At 41.0% G+C, this 27,042-nt stretch overlaps 1 protein-coding gene across 4 annotated transcripts in view; it reads right to left on the bottom strand.

Moving 5' to 3' along the window:
- Positions 1 to 26,745, bottom strand: part of TOX (thymocyte selection associated high mobility group box) — a 311,403-nt gene extending 284,658 nt beyond the window's left edge. The window contains exon 1 of one of the 4 annotated variants that reach the window (XM_070382368.1): positions 25,983 to 26,745. In XM_070382368.1, coding sequence (XP_070238469.1) covers positions 25,983 to 26,084 — 102 coding nt within the window. In that variant the 5' untranslated portion in view covers positions 26,085 to 26,745. Of the gene's footprint in view, positions 1 to 24,771; positions 24,907 to 25,982 lie in introns of those variants that run through there. The other 3 variants (XM_070382367.1, XM_005889171.3, XM_070382370.1) reach the window with 3 other exon arrangements.
- Between the last annotated feature and the right edge of the window lie 297 nt (positions 26,746 to 27,042).

Genomic DNA, 27,042 nt, shown 5'->3' with positions numbered 1-27,042 from the left:
ATTTCTGGAGGTAGAATTGGATGGGAAAGTGGAAATGTTTTGACCTTTTATTTTGTTTATGTTTGCATAATTTATAATATAAACACAAGAATAAGTTGTATAATTATTACATAATATTGGGCTTGAAAGATTTATAATCATCATAAAATTTTTAATTATTACTATGGGTGATAATAATAACTGGGTTTGAAAGACTTTGTAATTAAAATTTTAAAACAGAAAACCAATAATTGGCATGAGTCACAGTGTAGAAGCGTTTGTGAAGCAGTGCAGAATTTGGAAATAAATACACAGACTGTACTTTTAACAGGTTTGACAGTTCTGAAGAATGAGCAGTATTCCTCAAAGTTATCTATGTCCCCAAGGAGGTATACATTTTTGCGGACAACTTTATAAGGGAAACACATATTTCAGTCACCTTTCATCCTGGTTTCTAAAGAAAGGACACTCAGAGAGCCTTTTTGTCTTACTGATGTCACTATGCATGGTAGCAGCACAAAAAGCCCACTGCTACACTGTATCCCAAATAATGGTATGAGTGAAAACTAGATCATAATTTATTTTCCTAATATCTGAATACCATTATTCACCATTTACTAACATTTGCATCTCTTTTACAGAACCATCACTAACTTATATCCTCATTATGCAAATATCTTATACAGCCTATAATATTCTAAGTGCCCAAGGGTAGGAATTATATCTAATCATAATTGTACCTCCCATGGTTTTGTCAATTTTTGTTTTGGTAAGTAATTGAGGTCACTCATTTTAGGGCATAATTTAATTTTGCAATTACATACATAAAGAAAATATTTACTTTAAAAGTCAAAAAGTCATTTTTTTTTAGCTTTCCATAGATATTTCAGAGATATAGTCTAGCACATTAAAAGAATATACTTAAGATTTCTAATATTTACTTCAAGGGGAGCTTATTGACTTTTCATGTAGTTAGTTTTCCCAAGAATACCCTGAAAGAAAAGTTATACTAAATATAATGAAAGAGAAGCAGATTCTTGCACATTCTTTAAAAATAAGACTTCCATAAGGTGAAATAAACTAGCATTTCCTTGAGTGTTCTCCCTGAACCATGATTTGACTGTTTAGGCAGACATGCTGGTTACCTCCTAACTTCAGGAATTCAACAGAACCAGTGGACTATAGAGTAGATGTCTGGAGATGGATTTATATCAGCTCACTTATTAGTATATTCCTATTGGGTCAGGTGGCTCTGGGGTAAAGAATCCACTTGCCAACGTAGGAGATGCAAGAGACACAGGTTCGATCCCTGGGTTGAGAAAGTCCCCTGGAATAGGAAATAGCAAGCCACTCCAGTATTCCTGCCTGGAAAATTCCATAGACAGAGGGACCTGGCCCCAGTCCATGGGGCTGCAGAGTCAGACACCGCTAAGCGTGCATGCGCACACACACACACACACACACACACACAATTCTGTCATTTACTAGCCACATGATTTTAAATATTTCACTTAAATGCTCTGACCCTCAGTTTCCTTTACTATGTAAGGGATCGCCAACTCCCTCTGCCCCCAAGAATTGTTAAACATTTCAAATATATGTACAAACGCCCTGAAAACAATAAGGGAGAGTACCAATTAAAGGATAATTGCTCATTATCAAATTACTTTAAAAGTATAAATGGAATGGTAATGTCTCTTCCACACTCTTATTATCACCTGGTGAGATGGACTAAACGTGGTTTTAAAAATGACTTTAATTAGTTTAATTTTCTAACACCCATTAGCACTCCTAACATTAGGAGTATGAGAGCTTTTGTTCAAGCCCTAATAGGCAAGTCATTACTAAGCCATCTTAACTTCCTTGTACTTTTGTCTATTCACTTTTTACTAACTTCATACCAAAGCTGAAAGTCACAACACACACACAGAGTGCATTCCTCTGGTATAAAAGTGAGTGCCTCTCACCTTTCATGGAATGTGTAATAGTCAAACTGTGACAATGAAACCCAGATTGCCCTAAAGTATCTTAGAAATAGTTCTCTAAATTCTCTCTCTCTCACACACACACAAATTACAAATCTTTATTTAAGAAATTAAAACGCCACTAGAAATCCAAAACAAAGATAATCTGGCTCCCGCTTTGCAGATAATGGTCATAATATCATTTGAGGTAATTACGGAGAAAATAAAAAAGATTGGGAAAGGCACAGAAGATCACAGGAGGAGGAGTGTCCTGTCGACCCTTGTGGGTTTGTTGACACCTCCGGGGGCCACGGCAGGGCAAACACAGCTAAGAGCCAGGCGAAGTGTGTAACTGGTATCTTTGCAACACTTCTTTTCATGAAAGGCCTCCTGTTCTATTCATCTGCACCCAACTGGTGTACCCAACTGGTACAACTCTAGGGGCATCTTGGGTTAGAACTTCTTTGCCTGACTTCTTAGGGCCTAATGTGGCAGTTTATTCATGGGATACATTCATCTCAGCAAGTGTATCAGGGCATGAGGCTAAAGCACCATCCCAGCTGAGACGCACGTTTCACTGTGGCCAGCTGCAGCCCTTGTGTCGTCAGCCTCTGTTCTGGGACCTGACTTTGCTGGAAGGTGCCCAGAGCCACGTGTAGGGGAGCACCTGGGGTTCAGGAGGCCTGCTGGCACCTTCAGGACTGGTGTCCCTAACAGGATGCCATGTCTGGGACAGTCCTCTTCTCCACGAGGAGAAGTGCACGCATGTGACGGCACTTGTGTGATCTTACAGCAGTGCCGCCAGCTTCAACACCAGTTTGAGGTACTCCAAAGGAGACTAGTTAATGAGTTTCAGAAGTGATGTTTACAAGCAACATGAGGCCCTCTGGCCATGCTGATGCCGACGGAGTGAGTTTTGAGGCGGTAGCAATATATGTTCATTGAACACTTCTGTTCCAGGCTGGCAGGGTGGTGTTTTACAATCTCTATCATTTAATCCTTACTATAAATTTTATAAAAGAAATAGTATTATGGTTTCACTTTTGCTTTTTTTTTTTGACTGCAACATGTGGTATGGCATGCGGGATCTTAGTTCCCTGACTAGGGGTCGAACCCACATCCCTTGCATTGGAAGCACAGAGTCTTAACCATTGGACCACCCAAGGAGTCCTTATTGCTTCTATTTTGCAGATGAGAAAACTGAGGCCCAGAGAAGAACAGAAACTTGCCCTAAGTGTTCTCTGATGCCTCTACAAAGTTCCCTGCTTAGAATTCTTATTTGGGCACATTCTACACCAGTGTGTTATTCGCTCAGTCGTGTCCAACTCTTTGAGACCCCATGGACTGTAGCCTGCCAGGCTCCTCTATCCTTGGAATTTTCCAAGCAAGAATACTGGAGTGGGTTACTATTTCCTTCTTCAGTTCTACACTAGAGCTGCTGGGAAAAGCCATGTATGAAATTCAAATAAATCCACAGTTAGCACTTACTCAATTTCTGCTTTCTGCTGTGGCTTTGACTGCATAGCTAGACAGGTTGACACTGAAAGGCTCTAGTGCTTTCTTGAGGAATTGAAAATAAACTAATTAAAGGGTTTTAAAATAGGTAAACATTGTATCTCAGGAACATATGACTTTACTAGTATGTGTCCATGTGTCTTTTAAACATAAAAGTTATCTTTGGTACTTCTTCAACTACTGGTTGTCAAACCAGTTTGTCAACGCACATTTTAGTTTTCCAGTTTACTTCATTTTGATCAAAGTGTAAAATTCTTCTTTGCCTTAGCTGAGGTCAATTACTGATGGCTCTATCTGGTCAGGGGGCACATTGAGAGAAAAAGAGCACGTGAAGCAACCAGCACAGATGCACCCCCCTTACTGCAGCTAAGGTACATGCTAAGTTGCTTCAGTTGTGTCCGACTCTTTGTTACCCCATGGACTGTAGCCTGCCAGGCTCCTCTGTCCATTGGATTCTCCAGGCAAGAATACTGGAGTAGGTAGCCATTCCCCTTTCCAAGGGATCGTCTCGACCCAGGGATCAAACACGGGTCTTCTGCATTGCAGGAGGATTCTTTATTGACTGAGCCACCAGGGCAGCCCAAGAGAGCTGTAGAAAATGTTTTTTTCAATTTCCTGAGACTTTTGTCTATAAGGTATTGACCTACTCATTCCTTCAAGTACAGCATCTGAGAGTCTAGAATATGGGCTTGTACATGTGAAGCAAAAGGGTTAAAGATGACTGAAAATCGAGCCCTAAGAATACATTTTCCTTTTATGTTATTCTCTCCAAATGTTTAATTTTTTAAGTATAAACTCTTTTCTTTTTCAACCCAAAAACTTCTTGAAGTCAGGAACTCTGCCTTCTTAAATCTTGCTGATAATTTATTGGTTAAAGAGAGAGCAGACTGATAGCAGGCAGGCCCATTTGGATAGCCTGCACACTCTCCACTTAAAATAGGAACTTTCAAGGAGTCTACAACAGCAAAGCTAGGATTTGTCCCAGTGATATAAGAACTATAACAATGATGATAATAAGCCTGTGTGAGCCAGGCAAGAAACTGAGCTCAGCAAGACCCCTGACTATAGATGTCAATGCTCACTCAGGTTGAGCTAAACCTCTGAAAGAAAGTGAAAGTGTTAGTCACTCAGTCTTGCCCGACTCTTTGTGACCCCATGCAGGGTCTGACAGGCTCCTCTGTCCATGGAGTTCCCCAGGCAAGAAATTGGAGTGGGTTACCATTCCCTTCTCCAGGGGAACTTCCCGAATCAGAGATCAAACTCAGGACTCCTGAATTGCAGGCAGATTCTTTACCATCTGAGCAACCATTCCCAACTCTCTGGGATTCCTTGGCCTGTGATTATCAAATGCGTTTCCTAACTTACCCTATTAATACAATGAAGCATCAGAGAAACGCTTGTCAGTTTCCCACTTTAATAGACTCAAGTTCCCATTGAGCCCAGATGGTTCAGTTTTTTTAAAAGAAACCTCAGTTTTTAAAAAGTGACATTTTCCTAAGACGTCAAGTTGGAACTGGTTAAAACCATGTTCAAAGTTAGCTCTAAGGTCTGCTGAATGGAAACTCACTGTGTTGTGTTGTTTAGTTATTAAACTGATCAGATTTTAATGAATCCTCATGGTATGTTATGAAGGACAACACCATCAAGTTTGTAAGTTTGATGTCTCTGATAAAAAGGCCTCCGGTTGCTTTTAGTCACAGAATCTCTTCATATTATAGAATTTGTTGCTATTGTAGTTTATTTGGTGAGTTGTGTCCAACTCTTTTGTGACCCCATGGACTTGAAGCCCACCAGGCTCCTCTGTTCATGGGATTTCCTAGGCAAGAATACTTGCACTGGCTTGCCATTTCCTTCTCCAGGGGATCTTCCTGACCCAAGGATGAATCCCTGTCTCTTGAATTGGCAGGTGGATTCTATACCACTGAGCCATTGAGGAAGTCCATTATAGACTTTACTGTGTAACAAATCAGCAGATATCCCTGACATTTTAGGCAGGAAAGAATATTGCAGATGATGGAGCTCCTTGTTTTGGAGAAAAGATGAGACGTTAGTAACGTATCCCACACCGAGTGGTTAGCTCTTTAATTAGCATCTACATCCTGGAATTCCTTGTCCATCTCCTTTCTACCACATTAAGCTATAAACAGACCATTTATTCAACTCATTTCATCACCATTACTAATCATCAGAATTATGTAAGAGGTTACCTGGAAGACAGACATCAAATGGTTTAGTACCAAATAAGTGAACAATTATGTTATTTCAAAAACTATACTGATAAATGTAATCACTGAATAAAATCCAGGCATATAATCAGTTACCTGAGTATTCCTGAACACTTGACATTATAGACTTAAATGAACACACATGCCCATAGAGTATCAGCATTTGGCTCAAATCTCTCTAATTTTTTCAGAGAGGGAAGCAATCAGTCTATGGTGGCATTTGACAGCAGGAAACACATAAGGTGATTATATTTTAACTATTTCCTAGTATATATATTTTAAATGTCATAACTTTAGAAAAGATGGCCTAATGTAGTTGTTCTAATGTAAGTAAAGTTTGGGAGTGAAATAAAATGATAAAGAAAAACTTCACTGAAGATGGTAACAGACCGTACCATATGGCTCTCAAAGTCAACCAAATCTCCTTTTGGATAACTCTCAAAGACCCTAAGAACTGGCTTTCATTTTTTTTAAGGCGAACATTTCTCTTTGTAATGTAAAAGAAAGGTTCTTGATTTTGTCATTAAATGTAAATGTATTCCATATTTGAATACATGGCATTCCAGTTTCCATTTAAAGACATAGAGTAGAGTTGCGTCTTTTTTCCCCCTAAAATGCAATTACTGAGAAAAGAGCTTTTGAGTGAATTATTTGAAGTAGAAAATCTTAAACAACCCCTCTCAGGAAAAAGGAGCTCTAACATCGGGTGATATGATGCTGAGGTTGTTGCCACAGACACAAACACACACTATGATATCGTGTGTCTTTGTTTCTCTTTCTTTTTGACAAAGACCACAAATAAATATCCCGACATCCTAAAACACACATGCCTAATTCTGCAAGTGGTTATAATGAAGCCCTTTGAATTATTATAAATGCTCGAACATTAAAAATTCATTGGCAAGCAGAGAGAGGTGCTTTCTATTTGTGGTGCTGAATTCAAACACAACCACCAAGAATGGCTGATTGTCCCAGGCAAGCACGGCTGACAGCCATCAGCAGGTCTGTGCAAACGGTGTATGGAAAAGGTAATAAGAGCTTCAGGAGTATATTTCAACCCATATAATAAAGTAATTGTGAAAGCGTAATTGCAGTCTGCTTCCATACCATATAAGGGTAAGGAATGAGATGGTTAAGAAAATACGAGATTCACAGAATTATATTGTAAGCAATTTTGCAATGACTGTCTCCTAGAATATGCAGTATTTGTCAGAAAAATCATTTTCAGTACACAGTAGTGTTTATCTTTGGAAATCCATTATGATGAACCTGAACAAAATGAACATTGATTAGTTCACCATTTCAAAAAAATGCTCCCTGAACTTAAAAGCAACTTCAAATATAAAAGTAGTATTGGATAATACTAAACAACTGATTTCAGCTCATTTAAAGCCCTGATTAAAAAAAAAAAAAAGAATTGCACATAAATCTTGTTCTTTATTTCTGAAAGATAGTTTACATTTCCAAAGATTTAAATATTTGTAAGATTAGAATTTCAATTTTAAAAAATTCATTCCTTGGGCTACTTCAGAAACAATCACTATTGGCTTAAGTTACCAGGTTATCGTATCCCACAGGCTATCAGTTGCTCTCATAGCAAGACTTGAGAACAGGCAAGGAATGTTGGGTCTACCCTCAGTCAAACCATCTGGACTAAAATTAGGAAAAGGAGGAGGGAAGGGAAATGCGTGAATGAACATAGGGATGTTCAGCACTTAATATGAATAGCGCCGAGGTCAAATATGAAAGTTGTCTATTTGGTTCTCACCTCACCCATCTTCTATTAATAGGATTATTCATATCACATCTAAGATTATTACCTCTGTTAAGTGACAATTTTTTTTTCTATTCCTACCATTAAGCACAGTTTGTGGTGCATAGTAACCACTTGGAAAATATTTAGTGAATAAAATAACCAGTATTTGGAAATGCCATATAGTGGGAAGCTGGGTCTATAGCAAGCCTGTGGCATGGGCTCTGAAACCCATGGTGAAATAGGCAATGGAACTGAATATAAGGAATCTGCTTCTTCATTACTTTTTTGTTCCACTTTTACAGGACCTTGCAAATAACTGTGTGTAAACTGCAGACATGTATTCATTCCCCTGGCCTACCATTTCAGATAAAACTTCAAAAGGACGTTAAATAAGGGAAAAGCTCCTTGATTCGGATAAGTGAAACAGCTAAAATGCTCATCTGCCTAAATGAAGTTTCTAGAAGAAAACACACATTTTTGTCATTAAAGAGAATAGCTGTTATTTACATATGCCTGACTGGTTTACAAAGAACTCATTTCAAAGTGAGGTTAAGACTTAAATGAATTTAAGGAAAATGAACAAACCAAGCCTGACTTAATGCTATGCTGTGGACATCAAGTAGATCAGTATTTGTTGAAACCTTGCATACACACGTAAAATCTATCCATGTTGTCCTGTGTAACTAGAACTATTGTTTTCCAAGAAGGGGATCCTAATGATGATGGAGAAGGCAGGCAAGGATGGATGCCCCAAAACAGAAGCCCATTTTAGGCAGATGAGAAAACAAGTAAAACAATGTAAGTCTAAAGGAATCTTGAAAATAATGTCAGTCATCTTACAAATTCTCTGAAATGGAAGGAAGGAGGATGGGCAAAAAGGAACTCAAACTTCAGCCATCTGTTATGTTATAGGTCTTGCTCCATCCTGATGCACCCTAAATCATCACCATAACCATTCAATTCTTCATGATCCTTTTCTTTTCTTGAATTTTCCAAATTCTTCTCAGGTGAGGCTATGTACTAATGTCTAACAGCATAGTACCACATTTGACCACCTTTCCCATCACTAAGTATACTCAGGTTTTGCCAGGAACTCCAGGACCATTCTCTTCTGTCTGCGTTCGTGCGTGCGAAGTTGCTTCGGTTGTGTCCGACTCTTTGTGACCCTATGGACTTGCAGCCCACCAGGCTCCTTTGTCCATGGGATTCTCCAGGCAAGAAACTGGAGTGGTTTGCCATGCCCTTCTCCAGAGTATCTTCCCGACCATGGGCTATTCCTCCCTCTTTCCCATTCCCTCCCTTTAAGCATAAGGTCACTATGCCCACGGGACCAACAATGATTGAGCCCTAGCCACACTGCTTTCCATTTGAAACCAAGATCAAATACTTTGTCAAGCTTTCTTATCAAAAACAGAATTAGTGGAAGTCAGAAAGAGAATTAAGAGTGAACAAAATATTCTGATCTCTGGGAGAGAGATAACCTAACAAAATCAGCTTGTACAAGGCCTCCAGTCTATTTCTTAATAAGAATGAAAGACTGTTATGCTATTTCATGCTCCCCAAATTCATAACCCTAAGAGCAAAGAGTGATACATGAAGGCAGCAGAACTTTAGAATAACAGAGACTTGGTTTCTGGAACAGAGTGGACTCAACTGTAAGTCATTTAAAGTATTATACTAACATGAAAACAGACAAGGAATGTGATATGGAAAATATTATAAAATTTACATATTTCTTAAAGATGAAGCATCATCCTTCTAATAACTCCGTAGATTTCACAGGAACTTCTGGAGTCTTCCTCCACCCCCTCAGGGTGTAATTCCATTAATGTATCTCAGTAGAAAAACTACTTGAAGACTGTGAGATCCCTTTAAAACTGCTGAAAGACATTTCTGAATATGTTTGGACACTTCACTGTATTTTCCCAGTTTACTTATAATTGTGTGCCTATCTGTCACTAAACAAGAAATCTCAGCAAAGCGACTACTAATTTTAGAAGTTAAGTCAGCCGGTGCATTTCTGCAACTACACACAAAGCAAAACATTCATATTAATTTCTAATTATCAGGATGATCAATTTAAAAAAGAACTTGCAGGTAGACTATAAGACTCTAGCGTGTCTCTCAAGAAGTTACATTTAATATAACTGAATCTTTTGGCCGACATATAAAGCCTCTAAAAGCTTTCGTGCTAAGTCACTTCAGTTGTGTCCCAACTCTTTGAGACCGTATGGACTGTAGCCCACCAAGCTCCTCTGTCCATGGGATTCCCCAGGCAAGAATACTGGAGTCAGTTGCCACGCTCTCCTCCAGGGGATCTTCCCAAACCAGGGATCGAACCCGTGTCTGTCTCCTGCATTGGCAGGTGGATTCTTTTTTTTTTTTTTTTCTCATTTCATACATGATATTATACATGTTTCAATGCCATTCTCCCAAATCTCCCCACCCTCTCCCTCTCCCACAGAGTCCATAAGATTGATCTATATATCAGTGTCTCTTTTGCTGTCTCGTACACAGGGTTATTGTTACCATCTTTCTAAATTCCATATATATGCGTTAGTATACTGTATTGGTGTTTTTCTTTCTGGCTTACTTCACTCTGTATAATAGGTTCCAGTTTCATCCATCTCATTAGAACTGATTCAAATGTATTCAGGTGGATTCTTTACCACAAGCGCCACCTGGGAAGTCACTAAAAAAAGCTTATTCATCGTAACTGAGACAAAGTCTTCAAAAAAATAGGTGAATATCTTAAGGTTCATTTTACCACAGAACTCCCTCTCCAGGCAGTTTTCTCTGGTACATTCCTATAAGCGCTGAGCATGAGTTCACTTTCAGGAAGAACCTGAATTCCACCCCAACTGCTCCCAACCCTCTCTCACGTGGCAACCGTTACCTGCCTGACTTGCGAAGCAATTCCTGTTTGCCTGGGAGTGAAGCTCTCCTCCTTAGGCCCATATTTCTCACTATCGACACCTCAGCCTCAACTCAGGCACCATATTGGGTGGGGCCTCAGACATCCTGTGATGTCACACCTCCATCTATTTCCTCATTTGATGTCTTTTGCAGTCTTTCATGAGAGGAAAACTTATGAATGATTAGGGTTCACAAGTCTCTCAAATAATCAGCATTCTGTCACTCAGTGGGTTTCCATTTTTTGCTCCATGAATGAGCAAGAGCCAAACTTAATGTCTGATTATTGGGGTAATCTGGGCTTCCCAGGTGGCTCAGTGGCAAAGAATCCGCCTGCCAATGTGGGAGATACGGGTTCAATCCCCAAGTTGGGAAGGAAGAAAAGGAAGAAATGACAACTCACTCCAGTATTCTTGCTTGAAAAATCTGAAAGACAGAGCAGCCAGGCAGGTTGCAGACCACGGGGTCACCAAGAGTCAGACATGACTTAGCGACTAAGCACAGATAGGGATCACACCTGAGCTAAGAAACACGTGGCATCTTTTTTTTCTGGCTACCATAATCTGCATTAATACTAATAGCCTTAAGGTAGGTGTTGGCCTTTTTTTTTTTTTAGTTGCCTCAAGTCATTTTGAAAAGAGGTAGGAAGTCTAAAAAATAGTTCAAAATATAGGAGTCCCTTTCCCCCTCTCGCTGCATGATTTCTAAGGCCAATTAAAATGCCATTTCCTCCAGGAAGCAACGGGGATTTCCTGAACTTCAATCCATTAGTACTCCTTCTATACCACCAGCACTTTGACTACAGACTCCATCCGCATCACATCAGTTACACTAGAGCTGGGCCACAGTTATTTGCATTCCTCTCTTGGCTAGTCACACAGAGGCAGAGTCCAGTACTTACTGATCTTTGTGCCTGTCTCCGCCCCTGGAACACTCAGCCTAAGGCTCAGCACACAGTTGGGTGTTCAGTAAATGCTTTTCATTTCTAAAAATGAATTAAGTGTGCCTTATTAACAAAGCCTACAGCTTCTTTACAAGTGTAGTCCAAAAAAAAAAAAAAAAAAAAAAAAAAAGTCTGCTTCTTAGGCGAGAATATCCTCATCTCATCCCTGTGCAAATATCTGTGTGGGGACTGCATTAGAGCTACCTGAAAATAAGAAGTTATAATGGAAACAGTGACACAGCCTTAAGTGAGGCAACCCAAATAGGAACTACTTTAATACTTTTCCTGCAATGTTCTCTGCTTGATAAAGTTCATTACCAGAATATCATCTTTAAAAGTGAAATGCATTCAGCTGAGTACTTTTTTTCATTTTGTAAATAGATTTTTCCTGCCCGAGCTCTCAATATAAAGTACAAAATAGTTTTCCATAACATTAGAAAAATGTCACCCCGTAGATAAAGCTAAATTTTTTAAAATAAGTTTTCTTCTTTAGCCTTTTAAAGGTACAGCAGTGTCTTCCCAGAGCCATAACCCTGTACTGCCTACTATTGTTGCTATTTAGTTGCTAAGTCCCGACCCTGCGACCCCATGGACTGTAGCCCATTAGGCTCCTCTGTCCATGGGATTTCCCAGGCAAGAAAACTGATGTGGGTTGCCATTTCCTTCTCCAGGTGATTTTCCCAACCCAGGGATCAAACTTGTGTCTCCTATATTAGCAGGTGGGTTCTTTACCTCTGAGCCACAGTGGAACCCCACGGCCTTCTATACTAAAGGCTGAGTCATCAGCCTGCAATTTGACACCTTCTAAAATGTGTTGGGATAACACAATAAGCCTAGAATAAAGTTACGGCCCCATGGGATATCCTATGGCTATAAAGTCACCATCTTTTCAACAGGACCCTACTTATTACTAGGATTATATTTAAAATGACCCTGGCACTAATCTTTTTCTCACCCATTCAAAATGACACAGAAAAGTAGGTAGGTGTTAAATTTACAACCCAAGTGCCAAATTTTCACATCACATCAAATGAAAAATTTTATATATAGCATATCCATTGCTGAGTGTTTTGTTTTTACTTTGAGTTCCTGATCAATCTGGGGTGACTGTAGCCAGTTACCTCACACAGTAAGTTTGATTCCAAGGATTTCACATGTGTTAGATTTAGACAGCTAACTAAGATAAATAGTTTATCACCACTGTTACATCTTGGCAAAGAGGTGATAGCAGAAATGAAACTTTGACCTTTAAGTTCTCAGTCTAGGAGTTATTTTTCTAAGAACTGAACATTCATATATTCATTCATGTCATTTTACCATAAACACTGTATTCTTGCTCTTCTTAACCAAAATTCAGATACAGCTTCATGGTCCCTCCCCCTCTCAGATACATAGCCTTACTTCTCTTCCCTCCACTAACCACCCCCCAAAATTTTTTTTTCTAAAGATTTCAAGTTAGAGAGAGGCAATTGACCTCAGTAAATTTTTCCATCGGCTTACATTTTTTTTTTTCTCTTTTCAAAGTACTCCTTAGGGAAAAAGAAAAAAGATAAACACACTTCATATAACAAGTGCCATAAGAAAAATATGTTCTGGCACTTTTCCCAACTTGTAACAGAAAAGAATTTACATCATCCAAGTATAAGTGCAAAGAGTAAAAGAAAGAAATCTCCAAATGGATTTCTGTTCCATTTTCAAACTCCAAGGCTAAGGGAACACAAGTGCTTTACTTCAGAAATGAATAACGAATGACTTCAGTACACATACACCTTTCTCTTTGGAGATATTGCACATAAAAGAGCATTTTTTTGGCACAGCTGACCTGCAGAGATGTGGAGCTAAGCAGAGTCATGAATTCACTCGCTCTGATATGCACACATGATACGCAATTAAAATCTCCATTCACATTCCTGCCGGGTTGTCAATCATGAGGAAAGCCTTTTTGACAACATTCAGCGAAGCGTACCAACTAACCGCTCAACAGGAACTTAAACAGTAACAGCTTTTGTTACTAGCAAGAACGATTTTCTTTTTTTTTTTTTTTAACCAAGATTGGGTTCAGTTTCTAAGAAATCATTATGCTCTGTATTTTATGGGCTTTCATTAAAAATGAAAATGTGTCAAGATTTTGTATAGCAAGCAATGTGATGTAATATCTAGAAAATAAGAGATACATAACAATTTCTAGCCTTTTCAACTGGGCGGGGGGGAATCTTTTAACTTTTCCTGTGTAGAACAATGAACAATGATCTTATAAAGCAGAGTTCTGGGAAGAGCTGTGACGTTTCTAATTCATTCTGAAGCTTTTTACTAGAATTTTCAAACTTTTCAAAGAGATCAGGTATCTATCTCACTTGAAAAGTGACTGACCAGTTTATAAACCAATAGGAAAGTGACATTTTTTTAATTATAAAGAAGAATATTTGGCATGTCAGAAACACTGCGTGCATTAAAGCTTTCAATTTATAGCACTCCACAGAAAATATTATGCACATAAATTCTCTACAGACGAACCCAGAAGGTACTCTGCTCATAACTTAGTTTCTGTTGAACATCTAATCAAAGACTGTGCCCTTCGTAATAGCACATTAGTTTGCTTTAAAGTCATAAATCCATAAAAACAGGGCCCACTAAAATTGAATACAGGATGCTTGTTAATCGGCTGCTGTGTCTGTTTTGAGCAACTAACCTTGGATTATAAATTTGAAACAAGTTAATACTATCAGGTATTGAAATATTTGTCTTTTTACTTATCACGCTCTGTAACCGAGAGAGCAGATGCATTCTGACCATTAGCAGTCATGACAAATTGCCTTGCTAATGAACGTTACACACTGAAAGTGCCATAACTGATTAAACTACAATTTCCCACTACCAGAGAGAGAGAGAGAGAGAGCTGGGGACTCCAGCATGGGCAACTCTGATATTCTGCCAACAGGCCTTCAGGCCACTGTGTGATATTTTGGAAAACACTCTAAATTCCATATGAACAGATTCTAGAAGCCTATGTGTACACAACAGGTTTTTAAAGAACATTAGATAAAACAGCTTAGGTTGGAGCTGATGAGCCATGAAAAATGGATGCGTTTTAACTATTTGATATCTTTGCAAGTAGGTATTAAAGAATATTCTCTGGTGTGAGTGTTTTTTTTTTTTTCCCCTCTCTCCCTCCTTCCCTTTCCCCGCCCCCAAAACATCGCGTGTGCTTTGCATTTCACATAAAATCTTTCTTTTGTCAGTTCCTTTGTTGGTGCAAAATTGGCAGCAGTTCAAATTCAAAGTACTCCTATTCATTTACTGACCAATGTCATTCTAGTTCACATCAGCCAGCGAGCTAAGCTCTAAAAACATAAAAGACTTGCTTCACCACTGACGAATAATGTGTACATTTTTACAGAGCTTAAACCTTAATGCTTTCCCTGAAACTAACAATACAGTATATCTTATCATTCCTTTTTCACAAGCAAGCAGCTGCTGAAACGCTTGCCACTTCAAAATATCAATTGCTTGCCAGAATTTTCCTCCACACACCCTGTCAAACTCATGTATATTGTGCAACGAAAATGGTGCAGGACGGAAAGCTAGAAATTGTGTCAAATTCTGCTGTAAGGGTATGATGTGCAAAGAACAATGTATGACAACCGTAGAGACTACAAACAATGGCACTGGAGCCAGGGACTTCATAGATCACAACTGTGCCTGTACATATTTCATTGTAGGCATTATATATTTAAAGCATGACAAATGTATCGTCCTACATTATGTGCTACACAGAGGCTCCTCCCACAGATCGCCTTTCACGTTTCTCCTGGTGATGGAAACACAGTTGAGTTTCATTTCTTTTTCTTTTCTGAAAACATTTAAGGTTCTCAAGTCCTCAAGGAAGAAGACACTTTCACACACGCACACAAACAAAGCTATCCAAATGAGTAACAGAAAACAGAAGACAATAATACAAGATGAGAAAAGGAGATCTTGTTCACTTAACATTTTGGCTGCTGAGGACACAAAGGCAAGGATTATCTGAAACAGTAACCAAGGGTATCAAGAGAACTACACTATCACTATGCCTGTAAACTGTTGTCTGCCTAATTTTAATGCAGATAAGTGCTGGCTTATTGATTTGTGCGATTTTCTAGCAAAATGGAAATCCCACGTGAATATGTTCTTTGTGTGCAGAAAATATGGTTTAAGAAGCTTTTACTCTTATTGCTTCCCTATGCCAAAAGAACAATTAAGCAAATAATATTTCACTACTGGATCAGGTCTATAAACTAACACAGATTCCTGTCTGTTTAGACTTTAAATATCCCTTCTCGTTTTCCGATTCGCTCTGTTTACTTTAAAAGCTTCTGGTTATTGAAAAGTTGTTTTTCTTCCAAACGTCTCTTCAAATAACATGTAAAATCTGAAAACAGTCTCCCTTTGGAACACATTTACTTAATTATAAAGGGGTTCATGGCTCTAACAACCTCACACTAATTCAGTCAATGACTTCAGAAAGGGAAACATGTTTATGGGAGATTAGTATGAATCTATATTCATCTCCTCCACAACCTAGCTTAGGTTACAAAACCTTTATCACCCAATTAGCTTGGTGTGGAATTAACTAATTCTAAGTTAAGGAAAACTTCAGGTCAGATAATCTTTTAGGGTGTCAATAAATATTTTGGAGAGAGAATAGGTAGTTTAGGTGCTTAGGGGTGCTGACCTTTGCTGTGTTGATTAGTGGGACAATGCTACATTATTAACACACAGCAGCTGTACCTGAACTGTTGCCATGAATATAATAGCCTTTTATAGCCATCAGGGGAGTGAGGTGGGAGGCCTTTATTAACCACTAGACATGATTAGCACATTATGTGAACTTTAGTAGGCAAATTATCTCTTATTGAAATATAATGTTGGTTATAACTAGCTGTAAACATAATTTTTAAAACTTCCCAGTGCACAACTCCAGGTTTTACTACCATTCAGTTCATTATTGGCCAGTAATCGATGAAAACAGGTTCTGTTGGGGAATGTACTTATGGGAACTGAATCTCCAAAAGGCAGACCTTGTCACCAAAGGCTGACTTGAAAACTGTTTGGCATTCCAAGTTCAGGGATATTAGCATACATGCAAACTTTCTCTCTTTAATTAAGTCAAACTGTTCAAGAACTAGAAAAGCTGCTTTGGGATTTTTCTTCTTCTTTATTTCTTTAATCAGTTCTTAAAAGATTAGTTTTGCAGTAAATTTTGGAGTTACCTTGAAAAATAACGGCATAATGTATTTCAAAAAGCTTAATTTGGAGAGAGAAAAAGATTATCCCATCAGCCTTAGTAACTGAACACCGTGCAGAGAGTCCATTATGAACAGTCTTTTATGCCCTGGCAGAAAGTCATTAACATAAAATAAATCATTAGCTTTGATATTAAGCTTCTACTATCTGCAGGTTTCTATGATTAATGTTCATGACTGCATCTGCCAAATGATAAAATATACTTTTTGTTGAAAGGTTATCCTGCCTCTTTATTATTAACATTTCTCTTTATACAATTGTTCCTGGCATTTTAGGTGAAGGCATATTGGTGTAGAAGGAAAGAGTTAGTTTTTTACAAGAGCTTGGAGATGCCAATGCATATAACACTTTACCCATCATTTTTCAAATTAACCATTTAATTGAGTTAAAGGACTTAAGAATATCAGGTGGTGTGCAGACATGCTTTCAGTGTAATTGGACTATCTTTAGATCCAGTTGGTCCATTGTTTAATTAATCTTGCATATTATATTGCCCATCTCTGGCCCATATATCAGAGGAAGGGAGTGAGGGGCAAGCTTAGTCCCCTGAAGTCAGGAACTACAAGAGGTCATTTCCCTCTGGAGCAGGCATTCTCAACTTTATTTTATCTCCCTACACTGCCCCATAGACAACAGATTCCATCCTAACATCTCTCATTAGGTGCACTGACTCACAATGCAGAAAGCGAAAAAGACACTCCCTGGGGGCTTATCAATATCTGAGAGATGGAGATTACAGTCTGTACAGACACACACCTCATTTTCCCCAATTCACCTCTGACCCGCTAGAAAGGTTATTCCTTTCGCTCCTTTCCTGAAAGAATCACTAATCTATGACTTTGGGAGAAAACGTCATTCCACTAAGGTAGCAGAAATAGAAGAAATGGGCTGAGAATGCAGTATTTTTCTAAGGTCTACCATGGCTTGAATTTTTGAACATCTTTTCTCACATGGTTTCAAAATAATCTACCTCTGTTGACTCCTTGAGGCTCAAAAGGGTGCCTTGATACAAACATAAGTTATTTCCTCTAGTGGATGCAGGCAAGATTGGGACACAGGTGGATGAAAGGTTTTTAGGTATCAGAACTTTTACCAGACATAGAACAGAGTCAGGCTTCTAAACAGAATGGGAAACAAGTGGAGGGAACCATATCCTTTCAGGGTTATATTTATTTTGCCTAGGGGGTAAGTCAACATAGGTTCAAGAGCCCAGGTTTTATGTGAAATCTTCAGCAAGTCTTTTCTTCAGTGAGGCCTAGGGCTTTCCTCAGAAAAGATTCAGTTCTTTAGTCTTATTAAGGTATAATTTGCCCAATTAAAGCCCTATCATTGTGAAAAAGTGTCACATGTGAAATACGGCTAAGTTTCTTAAAAAGGAGTGGTAATGAGGCATTCCTGCTAGCTAGTATGATTGCCTTTGTTGTTGTACACACTGATTCTGCCACTTGCGGTAAACTCTCCTGCATTTATGGGAAGAAATATATCCAGGACAATGTGAAACACAGTAAAACACGTGCTCACCCAACACATACACACACGCACATGCACGTGTATGTGCGCATGCCAATTTCTCTACCAGGTAACTGACTTCCAGAGAGGGGCTCAAAGACTTGAATGGAAAAGTGTTCATGCAGCAACTGATGGTGTTGTAACTGTGGATCAGATACATGTAACTTATAAGCCCACATAGTAACTCAAAACACTTTATATTTTCTTGGCCACTAGCAAAGCTTCTTATCAACGAACCATAGCACTAGTTTATTTAGGAGTCCTTTCAAAACAGCTTCATAAAAGCACATAACTCAAGAATGAAAAACAATAAATACTTGGCTAAAGCTGAACCATTAAAAACTCCAAAGTGAAAAATGGACAAACAGAAAAGCATTGAGAGTGACATGGGTTTCATGACCTTTGTTAGCATAAAAATAAATCAGTGATGATGTTTCATAAATACAATGGAAATCTGAAGATAGATTTTAAAAGTTAGGCAAACTCTCGCTGTAGATCAAATAAAGAGATCTAGGGAAATATTGATACCTCTTGATAAAACAGGGGGGTTCTCTTTGGCATCACCCCTCCTCTGATCTTTTTGCTGCATCCAGGCACAGAGCAATATAACGTTCCCATTTTCAAAATGAATGCTATAGGGAGGAACATGTTATAACCAGGAAAGACTCATTTCAGGTTAATGTGAATTCCATGTCTCAAAGTATTATGGAAGAACTGCTATAATTAACAGTCTGTTGGCACTTCCATTATAAACCACATTTCTAAGCAGTTTATAACTCAACTGTTTTTAATGAGAAATTACTCTTTAGGATGAAACTTGGCATGCATGGTTTAAAACAAAAAAAATGCTCCACTTCATTAGGGTAGATGTAAGCTGTAGCATCTTGGTGGGCTGCTTTCCTAGCAGGACAGTCCATTTAACACAACTCACTATCTACTGCTGGTCCTGTCAACCCTTGGAGACCACAGGCTATCTGATTCTGGGAAGTGCATCTTCAAAGAAAATGATCAACTGAATAATAGTTGTTCTTGGGCCTCCTCAGGGGCCTGGGCCCAGGATTCCCCTCGGATACCAAAATCTGAAGTCTCTCAAGTCCTTATATAAAGTGATACAGTATTTGCATGTAACCTACACACATCCTCCGTTACTTTAAATCATCTCTGGATTACTTATAATGCCTAAAACAATGTAAATGCTATGCTAATAGCTGTAGGCACTATGTAAATGATATGTAAATAGTTGCTGCTGGTGTGCAGCAAATTCAAGTTTCACTTTCTGAAACTTTCTGGGATTCTCTACCGCCCCCAAATATTTTCTATCTGAAGTTGGATGACTTGCCAGTGCAGAACCTGCATATATGGAGAGCTGCGTGCACGCACGCTCAGTTGTGTCTGACTCTTTGCGACCCCATAGACTAGTCCATCAGGCTCCTCCATCCACAGGATTCTCCAGGCAAGATTATTGGAGTGGGTTGCCATTTCCTTCTCCAGGGGATCTTCCCAACCCAGGCACTGAAGCAGCATCTTCTACATTGCTGGTGGATTCTTTACCACTGCACCACCTGGGAAGCCCGTGGAAAGCTGATGTATATTAATAACATGAAAATCGAAATAAATAAGAAAAAAGAAACTATCTTTAAGATTGGTAAAAGTAAACATTCCCATGTTAAAATTTTGTTTAAATTCAATTAAACAAGGCAGCTTTCATATATTCAGATGCTTCATGGGGAAGCTTCTTGCAGCCAAGATTATAGCTATGTCTTTGGGGCCCACAGTATTTATAATTATGGTGTATCACAATGTTGTTTTCTCCCAAAGATATACATGTTAGATTCTTATATTTGGCTGTATACAACGTAAGTTTTATCTTAAACAGTTGATCCAATATTTTAAAAATGCAATTGTTCATAACAGTTCATCGAGTCATGATAAGTAGTATATTACTTTTCCTTGAAATATAAGTTAAATATTCTACCTTATGACTTCTCAGAAACCTTGAGATTCACCTTTGGATAAGCTAAGATGTAGGATGACAAGTTACCTAAAAGTGATTAAATAGGTTCTTCATTTCCAACTATTCCAATCTTAGTTATCTATGTATATTCTGATGAGAACACATAAACATGCCAACCCATATAATCACTATAAATGTAACTACCTAACTTACCATGTGCAACTAAAGATCAGAAGATCATAGTCCCACTTACATACTATTTTAGAGTCTAAATTAAGATTTCTCACTGATAAGGGATATTCAAGGAGCTGATCCCAAGCTCTAGATACACTGTGCTTAAAATGTGCTGGAAGAAAGGAACAGTGAGAGCTTAGAAATACCCACCATGGCTTTCCTCTCAGGATCACATCTGTTTTCTTAGTCTATTATTCTATGACCCTAGGTCATTCACTCAGCTGGGGAAAAGGATAGCAGCCTAGTTGAGGACTTTAGGAAGTGGACCTGGGCCTACGGACTAGAAGTTTCCAATTTCTGTGCCCAAGAAAGGTCAAGTACTGGGAGAAAGATGGACTTGCCAACATGGCTATGATGGCAATGATGACAATGAAGACAAGCACCAAAGGTGGCCAAGATGAACACAATGGTGAGCCAAGGATCTGAGCAGAGCAAGTTCAGGTGAGAAAACATAGACCTTCCACGTTCAGACCCAGACTGGGAAGGAGAAAAGCAGGGGAGGGGGAGTTGTTCCAGGATTGCGGGTGTTTGGGAAGGGGATGAGGAGGAGGGAGGGAGGAGGCACCAGACACACAGACAGACCAGTTGCTGAGGGTAGGCTTCCATCAAGACAGGAGGATCTCCAGTAATTGAGAAATATCCCCAGGGTCTTTTTCAACTTTCTAGTAAGTTAGCAAAATGTTGGAAAGCACGAGAATAAGTCATCCTTCGTGGTAAGATTTCCTCTATGCCCATAGCCCCAGTCCCCTAACCTATCCCTTTCTTGAATTTAGCCCATCACACAAAAAAATACGACCACAAGAAATAGCCCCACACACCAAAACCAACATTTGAGACCCATTCTGGTCCTAAGAAAACCACTGTTAACTTGGAACTTTCCCTACTTCTTTCAGATTCAAGTGCCTTACATTTTTCTCTGTTCTAAGCCCCTTGCAATCATGTCACTTAAAAAAACAACAATAAGCAGCTGATGAGATAATATTTAAATATTAGTTTGGTTTTCCCAGCTAAGAGAAATATCAAAATGCTCCTTAATATCATCACTCAGTAACTTTAAAATAAATGGTAAAATGTGAGAATAGTAAATAATGTAAACTATTTTAAAAATAACATTATGAGCTCCAAAGCTCAAAACTAAAATTTTTGCATAGACATTTAAAATTGGAGTTTATGACACTGAGATATCTCACAAAATCAAGATATCAATAGCTACATTTGAGGTTTTTGTATGACATCTGACTTAGTGGCCAAAACCATATGATTGCTTGGCTCAAAGCTCTTGCCTATAAATTTATTTAAAACATATTTAAAGACCTCAAAACTTACGAAAGATGCCAGCTTAATAAAACTCCCATGGGAGTTTTTAATTACACTAATGATGTTCAAAGTATTGACTATGAATTTCCCAAAGTCCTAGAAGTTCTGGGGGTAGGGAGGGAACTAATCAAGCATGATGCTCTAAATTGCTTATAGTCCTCCCCTCCCTCCTCTCTCCCCTCCTCCTTTTTCTTACATGTATTAAAGCAGAAATAATGACTCCATCATAATGTGCTTGCAAATCCTGTATTTTAGGAAGGGTGAGTTTTGCCACATTCAAGAAAACACATAATACTCTAAACAGGAAAATAAGCTCGAAGGAGATTCTGCAGAGATGAAAATGAATCTTGTTTTCCTCAGAAGTCATCAAATGTTTAATGTTAGCCCTGACATTTTAAGTCAGAGTTCATCACAAACAGGTTCTTCCTCCTGTGTTTATGTGAAAAGATGATACATTTTCCTTCCTCATTTCAATGACAAAAGCCCAATATTCCAAACGCCCATTATTTTTCACTCTGTATATAGCCAGTATTAAGCATGGGTTTGTGTTATGAACTTCCTTGGGTCTAAATCAGTCAAAGAAAGATTCAGGGCCTGATTCCACAAAAGCAACCGCTGAGAACAGTAAAGACCATTATTTCCTCTCCCACTGCTGGCAGAGGTCAGCATCCCTGTCATTAGCCATGTCATAACATAATTGTATTACTACTCCTTATGTGGGCAGATACTGAGCAATAACTGAACACATCACATCATTGCAGAAATGAAAAAGTGCCACTTCTTCGTCCCAATTTAGCATAAAATCAGTGAAAACAATCTTCAGAAATGACACTGCACTAGAAACTGAAAGGAACTGTTATTACTCTGTGGGTATATATTTAAACTAATGTTCTGACATCTTCAACTAGAACAAAAAAGAGGACTCTATTTTACTACTAAGCTCCAATTGGGAGTGCCTATAATCCAATTTCTTTTGGTAACATTCAGTTCAATTAAGGGATACAATGTTACTTAAAATAGCCTTCATTAGATGAAACTCCAGTATGGTACCCATCTCTCAATGTCTCAAACAAAGCCATGCTTTAAGTTGCCAGAGGTAAACAGTGTTACTTTGAGCCTACTGGTTCCTGTCCAGTCTATGAGTTACACTGCTATTTCAAAGGCTGACCTATATACAGCAACATGCCATCCAGTTCTGGCTGTTTGTATAAGAAGAGATGCTTCGCACAGTTGCCATAACTAACATCGATGCATTGTTCTCACTTTTCTCCCTCAATGGGTTACGTGAAAATGGAGGCCACTTTGTATGATGATGTGCTCATAACCTAATGTGTTCTTGCAACAGAGCGATACTAAATTAAACTGTTTTCCAAAAAATTGCTCCTCCAGAGTTTATTAACTGAACAATATAAGTAGTGTTTTGGCAATCTATAGAGCAGCAGTGCTGGAGAATGTCAGCAAAGTAAAACAACCTCGTTTTAGTTTAGAAAAGCTCCAGGAAGAGGATATTCATTTTCTGGATTAGGGTCTCTCCTGACATTGAAAAAAATAATGTCACTGGAGAAAGTCTAGTCACAGTGTGTGGTGCTGAAGCACAGAAAGATACTGGTTCCGCTGGGATTTAGCACACTGACTTTAGTAAAGTGTCGACAGATTTCAAATAAAGACAATTAGTAATTTATGATCTTATCATCCTACTGAAAACAAATAGCCTGACAAAGTGACTGTTTCTTGTAATCAACTACACACTAGTGACACCTCTGAAAGAGACAAGGTTTACTTTGCAGTCTTCTCTCTTTGGGGGGAGTCAGAGCTAACTTGTTTTTACTAATGTAGATAAAGATTATTTCACCTCTTTCAAACTTCTGTCCACCTTTTAGATCCCAGCAAATCTACTTGAGTCACTGCAAAAATGAATGCTGGCTGACTACACTGTAAGCAGCTCAAACTGTGGAACCGGACAGAAATTTTGTGCCAATGCTAATCACGGTGGAGTAGAAAACATTAGTGCCGGGGCTTTCTGGGGCCTAGCAAATCTACTCAGTACACGAAATATAATCAAGAATGAGTGACAAACATAGTTGATAGACTGCTACCCAGAGAAGGGCAGGAGCAGACATCCTGAGGCAAACATTTCCATGAAGTCTCTTCCTACTATGAAAAGTGTATCTTATGACTGTGTATCTTTAAAAATCCATTATTCCCTGAATAAGTAAAATAGAAGACTTGCATCCAGTCTATAGAAAGGGTGGCTGATTTGCATTTAAAAAGAACAGTTTGCTCCCCGTACACTGGATGACTTAAAAGGAACTTCAATGAGCTAGTAAAAAAAAATTCTGAAGACTTTCTAAATTAATTTATTCAATGCACAGTACAACCCACTAAAATTATTTAAAGCACTTAATTGGAAAATGATTTAATATATTGGAGCAATTCTTGATTTTCCAAAGCATTTAACTTTCAAATTAAATCTGACCCTCCTATCACTAGAATGACGAGTGAAATGTGTATCTAAGACATTATAAAATCACAGATAAACTTAATAAGATTTGTCCAGTTTCAGTGACAAAATGTTTCTGACCTTTTGGTTCCAATTAATACTGCGGAATAGGTCTTTACTATCAAGAATGCTGCTACCTTTCTATTATTTTTGTTAGTAGACGTGTTATAAGCAAAAATAAAATATTACAAACACAAAACACCTCCTTATTAAGGCAAACCAGACTTTAGAGTAAAAGAGCTATGTTACCAACAAATAATGAAACTTCATCACAGAAACTTCTCTGGTCAAAGTTCCCTTACCCTCCAACTTGTCCCTAGCTACAGAGATGCTTCCTGCGGGATGAAAAGCCTTTCTACCTTGTCCAAGACTAGACTCCTCTGGTTTCTAACTTGCCTAGACATCAACACACGCACGTTGGTCTTACACATTGTATACACAGGGCATCAGGGAACTTCTCCACGGGATGCTATAACTCACAGCTCTGTGGGGTGTGTGTCTGGAGGGTGTCTGGAGTGTGAGTGCGTGTGTGTGTGAGTGTGTGTGTGTGTGAGTGTGTGTGTGTGTGAGTGTGTGTGTGTGCATGCGCGCGGGCGCGCGCCTGGATTGACCAAGACTCTGAGTTGCGAGTCTGCAGCGTGCTGGGGCCCCGGGGCTGAGGGTGAAACGCGCTAAATACCTCCGGCTCACGTAAAATAGCTGCTTGATGATGACTCGCCACCGGGCAAATGTTACCAGTCCCAACGCTCTATCCAGTGGAATTCACCGAGGGGCCGACGCGGGATTGCTGGCAGAGGCACGGTGTCCACCGAGCGGGAGCTGGGCGTCTAAACCGCTCCCCCAGAGTCGCAGAGAACTCAATTCTCCCCGCCACGTTTCACCGGGCAGGACTGTTTAGACATGTCCAAAAAGCCCGAGGCGAGGACAGCCGTGGCCCTGCGGCTGCTCTCGGACTCGGTGCCCCACGCGTCCTCCCTCCGGGAGGTGAGAGTTCGGGAAAGCGCAGGAGTCGCCCCCTTCCTATGTATCCCCAGACTGTTCCATCCTTGGGACAAGCGGAGCTCCGCAGAAGCCCCGCTCACCCTCCCGGCCGGCTTCGCCCCGGACCCCGCGGCCTGAGCACCTGGGGTCCCCGGGCTTCGGGTACAGTCCAGTCCAGGACCTGCTCGCGTCCCGCGCCGAGTGCTGCTGCTCCGAACGTGAACGCGGCGCGCCCGCCCAGTTCCTAACAAACTCGCGGTTTCTGCGCGCACCTCCGGGCGGGAGCTGTCCCCGGGACCCCGCGCTCCCGTGGCACCCCGGCCTGCAGATCCGAGCCCGGATACTGGGCTCTACCGCCGATCGGCTTCGGGAAAACAAAAGAGTTGCGGAGCGCCGTTCCCGGGCGGAGGGCTTCTCCGGGTCCCCGGCACCCTGACTCCCAGCGGCTCCCCTGGCAACTAATTCTGGGCCGGGAAGCGGTACCACGAGCCCCCGCAGCCCGCACAGGAACGAAGGAGGGAGAAGGGGAAACGAGAAAATCAACGGAATTCTCTCACTCTCCGCCTGCGTTCCGGGACCCCAGACACACCCCCAAAGTATTCTGCTGTTCTTTCTTAATTTTTTTCCCCCCAGCGCCCGCGGCAACCCTAGGCAGGACTACTGAATCGCGATCAGCGGGAAGGGAACGATGGAGCAAAGCGCGTCACTTTCCGCACTATCGCGGTGCAGGGTAAAGCCGGGAGCTGCTCCGCAAAACTGACTCCCCGAGCGCACGCCCCGGCAGCCGCGGGGCTGCGAGCCGAGCGCGCCCGGGAGACCGGCCTCCGCGGCCGGCCGGCGGGCCTGCCGCCGCCCCCCTCCCGGGACCGAGCAGCCAGAACGCGGCGGAAACAAAAGCAGAGCGTTCACCTTGTTGCAATAGTAGGGGTCCAGGCAGGGAGAGGGTCCCAAACAGGGCGCGTCGGGCGCAGCGGCGGGCTGGGCTGGAGGTGGATAAAATCTTACGTCCATTTCACTCTCACATCAAGCAAACTCCTTTTCTGTGCCTTAAAAAAAAAAAAAAAGTGTCCAGCAAAACAAGCTTAGACGGAACAGAGAGAGGTGTCTGGACTCAGGAGTAAAAGAAACACCTTCCTTCCCTCACATCCGTTTGTGGTTTGTTTAAGAAGAAGAGGAGAAAAAAAAAAAAAAAAGAAGAAAAAAAAAAGAGGGGGGAAAAGCGCTCAACTCTCCCCCAAGCCGCGGCGCGCACCCGTCGGCGCCGAGCGCGCAGCCCGCTCCGCCGCCGGGCAGGTAACTTCATGCGCTCATTGTCCCCCCGCCCGCGCCCCCCTCCCCGCCTCCCGCGCCCCTCGCCGCCCGGCACACGCGCTCGGGCTCTAGGTCCTGGGCGTTTTATTGAAGTCTCTGAGTTGCTCTGCTTGGAGTTTATTTTCTCCACCTTGGAGGCCTGGAATAGGGTGGGGAGGACCGGAGAGGGGGACAGGGCGGTGTGTGTGTGGTGTGGTGTGTAGAGGGGGGCGGTGAGCGCCCCGGGCCCGGCGGGGTGGGGTGCGCGGCGGGACGCGGGTTGCTGGCGGCCCAATGGCGAACGCTCGAGGCCGGGGGCCGGAGGAGGGTGGAGCGGAGAAGGACCAGGAGAACGTGGCTGGGCCCCGGGCCGCGCTCTCCTGGCCGCGGCGCGACGCACACAAAGGGGCCGGCGAGCCCGAGCCTGAGGCGGCCACGGGGCCCAGCGGGGAGCACGCAGCCAGGGGGCGCTGTGGCGCATCCCGCTCCGCGGCCCCGCCCCCAGGCCCGCCCCGGCCCCGCCCCGCTCCCGCCGCCCCTGCCGCGGCCCTCCCCACCTCTCTCTGGCGCCCAACACCTCTAGCCGCGCGGCCGTCCCCACCCAGCTGTTCGCTCCCCACCCCAGTTCCCGCTCTTGGGTGGAAGTGACTGCTCCTGCCTGCGCTGCTGTGGGGGCCGG

The sequence above is a fragment of the Bos mutus genome, chromosome 14 (assembly GCF_027580195.1).
Source record: "Bos mutus isolate GX-2022 chromosome 14, NWIPB_WYAK_1.1, whole genome shotgun sequence".
In the NCBI taxonomy this organism is placed as follows: Eukaryota; Metazoa; Chordata; class Mammalia; order Artiodactyla; family Bovidae; genus Bos; species Bos mutus.
This window is presented reverse-complemented; position numbering and strand designations above follow the sequence as displayed.